The 13,557-nt window shown below is 49.3% G+C and overlaps 1 protein-coding gene across 2 annotated transcripts in view; it reads left to right on the forward strand.

Annotated features, from left to right (window-relative positions):
* cfap20dc (CFAP20 domain containing) overlaps positions 1-13,557 on the forward strand; it is a 692,307-nt gene that overhangs the window by 543,671 nt on the left and 135,079 nt on the right. For both annotated transcript variants that reach the window (XM_072472373.1, XM_072472374.1), the window contains one exon: positions 9,582-9,670. In XM_072472373.1, coding sequence (XP_072328474.1) covers positions 9,582-9,670 — 89 coding nt within the window. The remainder of the gene's footprint in view (positions 1-9,581; positions 9,671-13,557) is intronic.

A 13,557-nucleotide genomic window follows, 5' to 3' on the forward strand; every position in this document is an offset into this window, starting at 1 on the left:
CCCCCACAAGTATCCAAAGCGGTATACTTGTTTCTCAGGGGAACGACCGCAGGGGATCCCTGCACTGACTGCTTCTTCCCAGTCCCTCTTACAGTTACCCATCTATCTCCAATCTTTGGTGTAACTAATTCCCTAAAGCTGCTTCCTTCAGGTAAAATCAGCAGGGACACTAACGGCATCCCTCACCTCAAACATCCTGCAGGAGGAACATTGCACTCCCTTCCCTGCCATCCCTCTAACTTTCTACCAAGATCTGGCTAACAACTAAATTAAATTTTTTTTTAAAATAATAATTATAAAATATGGTACTTACCTCACACCAATGGGTCTTATTATTAGGTTAGAGGAGGAGGGCGGGTGGGAGACACTACACGTGTAGTGTCTCGGGTTTCCTCTCCACCAGAATTTATTGGTGAGGGACTTCCCAGAAGTCCGCGGGTCGAACTTCCTGTTCCCGCCTTAAACACTAAAAAAAAATTTTAAACACAGAGAGGGACCGAAAAAATGGAACCAGCTGCCTCTGCGTTCCCACTGAAACTCCCAAGATCTGCTCCTGTAAAGGTAAGTTACTTTAAAATTTCAGTACTCACCCACCAGCAGCCTCTGCACTCCGCTCCCGCTGAAACTCCAACTCCAATATATACATCAGTGGTGACTACCACATTCACCCCCTGTTAAAAAAATTAGTCCGGCGAGGGTGGTGGAGAACTGTATACAGAAAGTTGTGTTTTAAAAGTACAGATAATATTACAAATTCAGGCGGTCCGGTGCCTTGATCTGTCGTTGGGAGCGCCGCAGCGCTGGTGGCGACTCCGGCGGCGGCTTGGTCTTCGGTGACTCTGGGAGCGTGTCGAAATCCTCTTCATCCCCGGGTATGAGCAAGGGGAGGACGGATTGCCCCGGAGTGGGGGCTGCGGTGGGGTGCGCCGGGGGAGGGTGGGTGGCGCCAGGTCGGACGGGTGTGTGTGTGTGGAACCAGCTGGTGCCAGGTCCCTGAGGGAGACTGTGTCTTGGCAGCCGTCGGGATACGCCGCGTAGGCGTACTGTGGGTTGGCATGAAGTAGCTGTACCCTCTCAACCAACGGGTCCGCCTTGTGGAGTCGGACGTGTCTACGGAGGAGAACGGGTCCTGGAGCTGCCAACCATGTCGGGAGCGAAACCCTGGAGGTAGACTTCCTAGGGAAGGCAAAGAGACGTTCATGGGGGGTTTCATTAGTCGCGGTGCACAGGTGCGACTGAATGGAGTGGAGGGCATCGGGGAGCACCCCTGCCAGCGGGAGGCCGAGAGATTTCTGGGCCGTAGGGCCAGCTGGACGGCCCTCCAGGCCGTCCCATTCTCCCTCTCCACCTGCCCGCTTCCCCTGGGGTTGTTGTTGGTCGTCCTGCTTGAGGCAATGCCCCTGTTGAGCAGGTACTGGCGCAGCTCATCGCTCATGAATGAGGATCCCCGGTCGCTGTGGACGTAGGCGGGGGAGCCGAACAGAGCGAAGATGGTGTTGAGGGCTTTGATGCCGGTGGCAGATGTCATGTCGGGGCATGGGACGGCAAAGGGGAATCGGGAATATTCATCGACCACACTGAGAAAATACGTGTTGCGGCCGGTGAAGGGGAGTGCCCTTTGAAGTCCATGCTGAGCCGTTCAAAGGGATGAGAGGCCTTCACCAGGTGTGCATGGTCGGTAGAAGTTCGGTTTACACTCCGCGCAGACCTCGCAGTCTCTGGTGATCGCCCTGACTTCCTCGATGGAGTAGGGCAGGTTGCGAGCCTTGGTGAAATGGTAAAAACGTGTGACCCCTGGGTGACAGAGGTTGTCGTGCAGGGTCCGGACTCGGTCCACTTGCGCGCTGGCACATGTACCTCGGAATAGGGCATCGGGGGGCTCGTTGAGCTTACCGGGGCGATACAAAATCTCCTAATTGTAGCTGGAAAGCTCGATCCACCACGTCATGATTTTATCGTTTTGGATCTTGCCCCGCTGTGTGTTATTAAACATGAAGGCAACCGACCATTGGTCAGTGAAGAGAGTGAATCTCCTGCCGGCCAGGTAATGCCTCCAATGACGCACAGCTTCAACAATGGCTTGGGCCTCTTTTTCGAAGGAGGAGTGCCGAATTTCGGAGGCATGGAGGGTGCACGAAAAGAATGCTACGGGCCTGCCTGCCTGGTTGAGGGTGGCAGCCAGAGCGATGCCTGATGCATCGCTCTTGACTTGGAAGGGGAGCGTCTCATCAACCGTGTGCATCGCGGCCTTGGCGATGTCGGCCTTGATACGGTTAAAGGCCAGGTGAGCCTCGGCCGTCAGGGGAAAAACAGTGGATTGAATGAGTGGGCGGGCCTTGTCCGCATAGTTTGGGACCCCCTGGGCGTAATACGAAAAGAACCCCAGGCAACGTTTGAGGGCCTTGGGGCAGTGGGGGAGGGGGAGTTCCATGAGGGGGCACATGCGATCGGGGTCGGGCCCCAGAACTCCGTTCTGGACCACATAGCCGAGAATGGCTAAACGGTTCGTGCTGAACACGCACTTCTCCTTGTTATACATGAGGTTGAGGAGAGTGGCAATTTGGAGAAATTTGGCTAGGTTGGCGTCATGGTCCTGCTGATTGTGGCTGCAGATGGTGACATTGCCCAGGTACGGGAAAGTGGCCCGCAGCCCATACCGATCAACCATTCGGTCCATCTCCCGTTGGGAGACCGAGACCCCATTGGTGACGCCGAAGGGAACCGGAAGAAAGTGGTAACGATGGCCGCCTGCCTCGAACGCAGTGTATGGGCGGTCCGCCTTGCGGATGGGGAGCTGGTAGTAGGCGGATTTCCGGTCCACTGTCGAGAAGACCCGGTACTGTGCAATCTGATTGACCATATCAGATATGCGTGGGAGGGGGTACGCATCGAGCTGCGTGTACCGATTGATGGTCTGACTGGAGTCAACGACCATCCAGTTTTTCTCCCCAGTTTTGACCACTACCACTTGGGCTCTCCAGAGGCTGTTGCTGGCCTCGATGATGCCTTCCCGAAGCAGCCGCTGGACTTCAGACCTGATGAAGGTCCTGTCCTGGGCATTGTACCGTCTGCTTTGCTCCGGGTTTGCAATCTGGGGTTAGGTTTGCAAAAAGGGAAGGTGGGTCGACCTTAAGGGTCGTGAGGCCGCACACAGTAAGGGGTGGTAGGGGCCCGCCAAATTTCAGGGTTAGGCTCTGGAGGTTGCACTGGAAGTCCAGGTCGAGTAGCAGGGCAGCGCAGAGGTTGGGGAGGACATAGAGGCGGAAGCCACTGAACTCCACGCCCTGGACAGTGAGAGTGGCGATGCAGTACCCCTGGATCGTCACGGAGTGGGACCTGGAGGCCAGGGAGATTCTCTGGTTAGCGGGGTGTACCGCGAGTGAGCAGCGCCTTACCGTATCGGGGTGGATGAAGCTCTTCGTGCTCCCGGAGTTCAGCAGGCAGGAGATCTCGTGCCCGTTGACCTTCACTTTAGTTGAAGCAGTTGCGAGGTCGTGTGGTCGAGACTGGTCAATCGTGACCGAGGCGAGACGCGGCTGGTCGTTGTCGGTTGCAGGCGATGAGCGGCCGGATGAGGTGCCCGACGGGCATGGGTCCTGAGTTGGGTAAGATGGCGGCGCCCACGGGCCGCACGTGTCGTGGGGAAAACAAGATGACGGTGCCCATTGGTCCTGGGAGGAACAAGATGGCTGCGCCCATGGGCCGCACGTGTTGCGAGTCGAGCAAGACCACACATGGTCCTAGGAGGGGAAGGTGGCGGCACCCACTGGCTGCACGTGAGGGGTGCCGGGACAATAGCGGCGATTGAGCGGGCCTGGCACAAATGTCACTTCTTGCCACAGGCCTTGCAGAGGGCGGTCCGTGTCGGGCAGCGCTGTCAGGGGTGTTTTGACTACCCACAGAAGTAGCATTTGGGGCCCCCGGGATTGGTTGGCTGCCGCGCGGCACAGGCATGGGATTGGCTGAGGGTGGTCGCTGATGGGGTCCACGATGGGGCGGTCGTCTGTGGAGTCCGCGATGCACAGGGGGGGGTGGGCTGCGTGGTCGGGGGCATAGGCCTGAATGTTGCGTGATGCAACCGTAAGTGAAAGCGCTATTTTTTTGGTCGCCGCGAGGTCGAGTGTGGCCCCCTCTGAGAAGCGCTGGCAAATGGAGTCAGACTCTATGCCCATAACAAATGCATCTCTCATTAGCAAATTCGAGTGTTCCGTGGCCGAAACGGCCTGACAGTCACAGTCTCTAACTAGGGGGCAGCAGGGCGCACCAGAAACCTTCCACCGACTCACTGGGAAGTTGACGCCATGTGGAGAAGAGGTGGCTGGCGTAGAGTGTGTTAGTCCACTGAGCGTAGTTTTCCTTCAGTAGCGCCATGGCCTCTGTGTAGGTCGGCGCGTCCTGGACAAGTGGAAAGACGTTGGAGCTCAGCCGCGTGTAAAGGATCTGGAGCTTCTGTGCTTCTGGAATTTCGTCTGGCGCAGACCCGATGTACGCTTCAAAACAGGCTCGCCAATGTTCAAAGTCCTTTTTGGCGTTGCCTGCTTGCGGATGCAGCTGCAGGCGATCCGTCTTGATGCGGAGGTCCATCTTCTGAAAAACTCAGTGTAATAAATTGATGCACGATCAATTACACAAAGACGAGAGTAGGATGTAATCGAGGCTTTATTACACTGAGATGTATGGCCTCCTACAGCAGCTGACGAAATGGCTGCTGTACTGGGAGCACACATATTTATACCCCGCCTACTGGGCGGAGCCAGCAGACAGGGATCTACCCCCGTACCTGTAGTACAGGGGCCTTACGTAAAGCACCTATATCAACATCCTATATATACAATAGACATCAGTGGTGACTACCACAATCTAGTTGTCCACGTACATCAGTCACTGAAAGTAAGCATGCAGGTACAGCAAACAGTTAGGAACGCAGATGGTATGTTGGCATCCATTGCAAGAGGACTTGAGCACAGGAGCAAGGATGTCTTACTGCAGCTGTACAGGGCCTAGGTGAGACCACGCCTGCAATATTGTGTGCAATTTTGGTTTCCATAATAACTCAGAGGAAAGCTGTCGTCAATGAAGATGGCTTTATTTACATATTTACAATAATCTGGGTAATGCAGCATTTCAGTCCCAGTGCAATCCCAACTGGGAGGATTTGTTTCACCAGGTCCTGAGTTGGGTCTGCTTTGCTCATAACAAGCCCAGGTGGTTGGCCTCCACCCCCTACCTGGAGAACCTGTATTCCACAAGTCCCATGGGGAGATCAATGATTGTTTCCCTGTGGTCCTCCACCCATCAGCCGCCAATAGAGGTAGCGTTCTGCACTGCTTTGCCCACGGCTATGCATCCAGGGGCTCTGGGTTGGGTGGAGTGTATCAAGTTGTAAAACGCCATTTTCTGGCAGACCGCTGAAGTGGAATCATCAGACTTTCGGTACCGGGAATGCTGTCATCTGCCGGCGCAGACACTTCCTTGCCCACGCGGAATCAGAGTCATCGCAATTTTGTTGAGCCTGGCACAGCAACCCGGATAGCTTGGCCCTCAACCCGTGGGGCGGCTCGTGTTGTGGCGACAATGGTACGACTGCCGGTGGGGCATCTTGACAGGTGGGCTCACACCTGGTTAAATGATCCAAATGTTTTTTAAGGGTCCTTGGACTCGAACCCTATACAAGACCAGTCTGACCTATATGGGTCAGTTCGGTCCGACAGACCAGAGGCCACAACACACCATCGCCAAAATTCCACGCTTCAATAGTGTCCCCGACGCAAAACACTCACTCATGCACCGTCAAACCAGGGTGTCTCTTTTTCGACTCCTGATATGCTCAACCTTGGCACCGAGGTTGGGCACAGTCAAACTCAGTCGAGTCCTGAGCCGTCGATCTATCAAAAGTTCTGCTGGTGCGATCCCAGTGGTCACATGCGGCGTGGTTCAGTATTTGAATAGGAAACGCACCAATCACATGTCCATAGACCCCATCAACTACTTCTACAGCCTTCATTTAAAATTCTGGGTTGCCCACTCTGCTAGCCCATTTGAGGAAGGATGATATGGCACGGTGTGGATATGCCGAATACCATTCCACTACTTAGGCACGCCAAACTCCTCTCTGGTGAAAGGAGTGTCATTGACCATCACCACTACCTCCGGGATCCCGTGGATGCAGAAAGATCCTCTGAGCTTCTCGATTGTGGCCTTGGACATCGTGGAAGTCATCCTGCACACCCCCAGCCACTTGGAGTGGATGTCCACGATTACTAGGAACATGGACCCCATGAACGGTCGCACAAAAACCACATGAAGGCAAATCTATGGGCAATACAGCCATTCCCAAGAGTAGAGAGGAGCCACTGATGGAAGTTTCTGAAATTCCCGGCATGCCAGGCCGTTTATTACAACTCTCTCAATGTCCCCATTGATACCTAGACACCAAACATAGCTCTGGGCCAACATTTCCATCTTTGATGCCCCTGGATGGCCAGCATACAAGTCTTACAACAGGACTCCCTGACCCTACAGGGGATTGACGACTCGAGCACCCCACACTATCAGGCTATTCTCCAAACTAAGCTTGGACAACTTTTGAGCAAAGGAACAAAGAGTCCTGAAGGGCTTCCTTCTTATCACATTGAGTAACATAATGCGAAGCTTCACCATAGGCGGAGCAGCCACCGGTAAGGTGCCCGTAAAATTCAATGCTGCAATCACCTCATCCGCAACAGGGGGTGGTGGGGCCCTCGCGGGCAAAGGCAGACGGCTGAGGGTGTCCACATGGGAAATCTTGGTACCCGGGCGATGTTGAAAACTATTCGTAAGTGGCAAGCAAGAGCGCCCCATCATGTTTCTATGATGATAATGATCATAATAAATTAGACAGAAGAAAGTTCAAGTCACCTTTGCATTATATCTGTGAAGCCTTCTCTATTAGAAACATTTAAGTTTGACTTGATGGATGTGACCACAAAAATGGATGTTCTCTTTTTCATCGTATGGCTTTTTAACATGTCGCTTTGAAAGGAGAGTATGATCTATCTTTGGTCTGATGATTTTATTAAGTTAGAGAGGATGGGGACAACTTTTCACATCTAAAAAATAGACAACTGCTAGCTTAAAATGCAAAGGGAATGGAGAGGGTAACTTGACTATCTGCCTAATGGCCAAGATCATCTGCTGTAATTTTTAGGAAGGCCTAGAAATGAAAAAGGCAGTTTTAATATGCAAAACATGATCTGGCTGGTTGTTGCACCACAATTGCAATTTGCAGGTACAGATGGGGGGGAGCATGTATCTTCCTCCTCCCCCCCCCCCCCCCCCCCCCCCCCATTTGCAGAAGGTGTTTGGGACATCTTAAAGCGATCACTGGAAGCAGACTGACCCTGAGTGATCTGGTTCACTAATGTGCTTTTGGGAAAGAAATCCATCCTTACCTGGTTTGACCTACATGCGACTCCAGACTCACAGAGCAATGTAGTTGACTCTAAATGCCCTCTAAAATGGCCTAGCAAGGCTCACCACCACCTTCTCCAGGGCAGTTTGGGATGGGCAACAAATGCTGGCCAAGCTAGTGACACCCATGTGCTATGAAAGAATGAAAAAAAAAAATCATAACCATAGAGTGACATTCAGTGCTTAAATAGTAGATTTTCCAAGCTATTGCTTTTTCAATTAACAAAACATTTTTCAAAATATTTTATTATCTACTTTCACCCCACGTATATTTCTCATTCTTTAATTTGCTTTATGTAAAAAAACATTAGTTTAATTTCGTACTTGTTGTTTCCTTTTGACTGGCTGCTTGGACAGCCTAATATCACTGCTGCTCCTTGCTGTGCATGTCCAGTAAAAACACTGCAATCAGTGGCAGCGCTACTGCCCAGCGATAGAGCTAAAATTCTCACCAGAAAAATTGCTAACGCCTTTCTTCATGGAGCATGCCCGTGCCTCGCTGCTAACTGCAAAATCTGGCCAAGAATCACCCTCTATTGATTATTTTATAACACCAGCAATTAGCCAGCCCCAATAATCTCTCTGAGTTTCATTGGTCTGTTGTTCTATTACAAGCTATCAGGAAAATTGAATCAGATTTATAATGGAGAGAGTGGTGGCAGGAAGCTGTAGATTTCCAGACTGGGAAAATTGAAAACTACCCTAATGGAAAAGTAGGAACCGATGTGTCATGTTTCCGATTTAAAAGAAATACTGTGACCTGTATCAAATGATCGATTATTTTAGGTACAAGTACTGCAGATTACCCCTATAACAGTACATCTATTATTATCTATGCTACTCTGATAGCTCATTTTGTTGAGGTTTGGACTAAAAGTAAAGTAACAGAAGCAAAAAGAATTAGGCCATTTATTTCGTATTGTAGAACAAGGCAATTCAAGCTAGTTACAAAAGCAATGATATCGATGGCAAAGCAAACATTTTGAAATTCAACAAAGTGACCTCACTTTCTGTTCCTTTCAGATATTTTTGTTATAGTGAATTACAGAATAAATGTCATTTATTAGCTTCTGTATCAAGGAACAGAGCTTTTGTAATGGCCACTCTTGTCATTTGTGGTTTATCTGACCGCAGTTATTTCATGCATGAACAGAAATCTCAGATTTCAAGAAGATTCAATAATTTCCTCCTAGCATTGTATTGAATGAAACATAAAAATGAAGTTATAGCACCACCAAGAGGAAGTAGAGACCCTAGTCATGATATGTGCATGAAAAATGTAGGTAAATTAGAAAGTGCGTTACAATTAAAAATTATGGGATGAATCTTACATCCCCTCGTCGTCAGTGGTATTTGTGGCAGGCAGGGGCAAAGTTATGGCTGGAAGCGAAAAATCGTTTGCTAATGTCAGGAAACCAGGTCAGAATTGTCCCCTCCTAACCATTTTGGAGGAGGTTTGATGGCAGATCAGGGGTGGGATTCTCCGTTCCTGAGACTGACGCCGGGGCAGAATTCGTGGACTTTCACGGCAGCAAAATTGGCGCCGAACCTGGACTGATTCAGCAACTGCGGAGGGGCTAGCACAGGTGCCATGTGGAACACAATTCATTCCAAAGAAAAATGCTGCGGGATTCGCCGTGTCTATGATTGACACTCGGGAGGCTGATACACATTACAATCCCCACACACACTCACCCCAGCCAACAAGATGGCACTGGTTGTGGTGGAGTGTGCCATTCCGCTGATGGGTCAGAGAGCGCCTAGGGAGGTGGCCTGCGGGGAGGACCTACAGGACCCATGGCCCTACGTTGACAGTAGGCTGTCAGCGGCGTGCACAAGTGTCTTGTTCTAAATACTTATAACGCAACTTCTTTCACTAATTTTGTTTGAAAAAGTAATGAGTTTTCTTACATTAAACCACTGGAGAAATTGTGCAATTAGAAAATGAATAAACTCATCTTGCTATAACTGAACCCAGGACAAAAACTATGGAATGTTGCATTCATTATTTTAAATCACATAAGTCCTTTAGGAGGACTAGTCTCCAGACTTTGCTTGCTTAATGGAAAAATAGTATCAGTTTAAAAGAATCTTTACATGTCATACCTCACAGATGTTCCTATCTTTTACAGCCAGTCAATCAAGGCCATCATTACCAGAACGAAATGCTCCTGACTCTGTCTCAGAAAAAAATGAATCCACTTCTTCTTTCAAACCCACGGTGAGCAGAGATAATGACACCACCAGGCTTTTCATTAATATTATCAAAGTTTCATCTTAATGTGTTGTAGTTTTCATACAGATGTCTCAATTAGTTTTACACTCCTCCCAACATTTGCCTCTGCAATCCTTTCATATTTTCCACCCATCTCAGGATTAGACTAGTTTGCCCATGGAAAGAAAAACTCCAAGATAACATTGCTAAATGTGTTTCTGATGTTGGATGATCAACCATGTGACTTCTTTATTATAAACCCCACCCTTGGAAACCTGCTTCCCTTTTATTGACCGTGCATTTGTATGGATATGTTTCCATCCTTTATCCTTTGAGGAATGTTAGCACTATTTTGGTTAATAGTTTCATTGTACTTTTACTTTTAGGATTGGGAGAAAATTTCATGGTTATTGAGTTTTCCAACCACAGTGTGTCTGCTTTGTATCTTTAAGCAGAACAAAACCTTACAAAAAAGTAATCTGGCATTTAGTTTGTCTTCTGCCCACTTCAGTTTCAATGAACCTGTAATCTAGTAGTGCTTACTAATGTTGGGACACTTTCATAGAGGAATTTCACAGCAGACACACGGGCCGGGATTCTCCCCTACCCGGCGGGGCGGGGGGTCCCGGTGGGATGGAGTGGCGGGAACCACTCCGGCGTCGGGCCACCCCAAAGATGCGGATTTCTCCGCACATTTTGGGGCCAAGCCTTCACCTTGAGGGGCTAGGACCGCGTCGGAATGGTTGGGGCGCCGCCGGACGGCGGGAAAGGCCTTTGGCGCCACGACAGCCAGGGCCGAAGGGACTGCGCCGGGCGGCGGAAGTCCGCGCATGCGCAGGAGCGTCAGCGGCTGCTGACGTCATCCCCGCGCATGCGCAGGGGGATGTCACTTCCGCATCGACCATCGCGGAGGCAGTTGCCGAGGCAAAAGGAAAAGAGTGCCCCCACGGCACAGGCCCGCCCGCGGATCGGTGGGCCCCGATCGTGGGCCAGGCCACCGTGGGGGCACCTCCCGGGGCCAGATCGCCCCGCGCCCCCCCCCAGGACCCTGGAGCCCGCCCGCGCCGCCAGTCCCACCGGGAAGGTAGGTAGTTTGATTCACGCCGGTGGGACTGGCATGACAGCAGCGGGACTTCGGCCCATCGCGGGCCGGAGAATCGCCGGGGGGGGCCCGCCGACCGGCGCGATGCGATTTCCCACCCCCACCGAATTTTCGGTGCCGGAGAATTCGGCGGACGGGGGGGGCGGGATTCATGCCGCCCCCCAGCGATTCTCCGACCCGGCGGGGCATCGGAGGATTCCGCCCATGATTCATGAAATGATCCCAAAACGCAGAAAGGATATATTAGTCAGATCGGCATTATAATGTAGGCACACCATCAGTTGAGCAAGACCAGCTTCATGCCACCAGAAATGGCTAAGACGAGATAGGCTATGTTTCATCCACTTCCTCAACTGCAGCTAGTCACAAGCGCGTAGCTGACTAAGCAGCATGTGTGAAAAGAACCAAAGCAAACGTATGTGCATCCAGAATCCGCTTACTTTTTGATCTTATATTTTATCACATGTTTTTATCACAAGCCACCAATCAACTCCAAATGCACTTCTTTTTGTAACGGAAGAGTGCATTGTTGAAAAAAGAGTCATGTGGTCAAAGCTTTTTACCTTGCACTCACCATGACAGTTTGCAAGATTACCAATAGTAATGGAAAGTGCATGAGAAGAGATTACTGATTGATTGGCAAGTGGACTCTGAATGGAAGAGGCATTGCCATGGAGGCATTGCGTGGTTCATTCCACATGACAATACTTGACCAATCAGAGTCAACCTGCCAGGTTTGAATTTGAACACGAGTTTAGCAGTTAACTGTTCCTGGGTGCATTCTCCGTGGTGATGCCCATGCCAACAACATTCCATGGCCAACCAATTGGCACTCTCTCTCATGCAGTATAAAGTGCTGTTCCCTTTACTACTGGTATTCTTGCGAATTGCCTGATGAGTGCAAGATGAAAAACTTTGACAGCATGTTACTTTTTTCACCATTTCTCTAGTTTCTGTATTACCAAATGACTAACTGAAGAATGATTGAATATCTGGCATGCTTGAGAAGATGGTTTACACAGTTGTGGTTGAAAGCACTCACAATATTTGTATGTCCGGGAGTAATAGGCCCAGTCCTTTTGCAAAATGTATTTGTTTAAGAGTTAATATAATTAATTCTCTCCAAACTGCAATTAAGAATCTGTGTAACAGTTTTTCCTTATTCTTTCATTGGATATGGATGTCACCGGCAAAGCCAGAATTTGTTGTCTATCTCTAGTTTTCCTTGAGCTGAGTAGCTTGCTAGGCCATGTCAGGGGACGTTTCGAGGCAACCACTTTGTTGTTGGTATGGAGTCACACATAGGACAGACCAGATGAGGATGGCAGATTTCCTTTCCTAAAGGTCATTAGTGAACCAGATGGGTTTTTAACAACAATCATGGTCATGGTCACCATCCCTAAGGCTAGCTTTATATTCCTGATTAACTGAATTTTTAAATTTCCACCAACCACCAGGGCAGGATTTTCAACTGCATATTCAGCACATATTCTTCTTCTTTGGCTTTGCATCATTGCCGATGATTCTCACCGACTGCCATTTTTTGTGAGTCTTCAGGTGGAAGTACAGTCCAATTCACGCAAGGCATTGTCAGGTGCAGCGGAGGCATCATACATCATAATTTGCTGATGTAGGGGCTACTGCCGCCTGCTCCTTCCTGTCATATCACTTTTCTCTGTCAATCTGAAGACGTAGTTCTTCAAATTCCCATGCTCCAGTGGAAGGACTTTGGCAACAAGTGCTTTGATCATGTGCAGACTGTTCCCCACTGTTAAAGTCAATCCAGCATGAAATAATATCTCACTTCCATAAATTCTTGTATCTTAGTTTTGACCACCAAACCGGTCTAATGGCAGCGTCAAGTACAGTGCATCTTTTGGGAGGTGACCATCATCCATTCTAACAACATTGTCTATTGTATACAGATTGCTTGAACATTCCCATGATGCTTTCTGAATTTTAAAGCTGCAGTATCTCAGCTTCAATGTTGGGGACTCAATTCTGCAAATAAATTCCATGGACTTTTCTGAAGCAAAGCATATTGAATTAATTCAGCCTATGTTCTTGCTTTTGATAGTCCAACACCGTGCAAGTGTCTGCTTTGTACCCAAGCATTATAAATTCTGAGTCGTGTGGCAATTGTGAGTTTGGGGTTTTCCTATATTCTTGCCTGAAGCTTTCCAAATGCCTCAGCAACACTATAAACCGAAAAGATTTGTGTAGAACATATCAAAATTATATAGAATAGATGCAGAGAACTACAGTCTCTGTTACAGGAAGCATTGTTGCTAACTTTTGGTTGGCACTTAATTCGTAATTTGCTCTGTTTGTTTAACCTTTGCTCTAGAGTCGCCAGGTATCTTTATGATACCGCCACGAGGTCCAAGTTCAAGTACTGATCAATAACTCAACTCAACTGGGGCGATGGATAGTTACAAGGTAGCGAGGAAGGATCTAAAGAGAGAGCTAAGACGAGCAAGGAGGGGACATGAGAAGTATTTGGCAGGAAGGATCAAGGAAAACCCAAAAGCTTTCTATAGGTATGTCAGGAATAAGCGAATGACTAGGGAAAGAGTAGGACCAGTCAAGGACAGGGATGGGAAATTGTGTGTGGAGGCTGAAGAGATAGGCGAGATACTAAATGAATATTTTTCGTCAGTATTCACTCAGGAAAAAGATAATGTTGTGGAGGAGAATGCTGAGCCCCAGGCTAATAGAATAGATGGCATTGAGGTGCGTAGGGAAGAGGTGTTGGCAATTCTGGACAGGCTGAAAATAGATAAGTCCCCGG

The sequence above is a fragment of the Scyliorhinus torazame genome, chromosome 13 (assembly GCF_047496885.1).
Source record: "Scyliorhinus torazame isolate Kashiwa2021f chromosome 13, sScyTor2.1, whole genome shotgun sequence".
NCBI classification, from domain to species: Eukaryota; Metazoa; Chordata; class Chondrichthyes; order Carcharhiniformes; family Scyliorhinidae; genus Scyliorhinus; species Scyliorhinus torazame.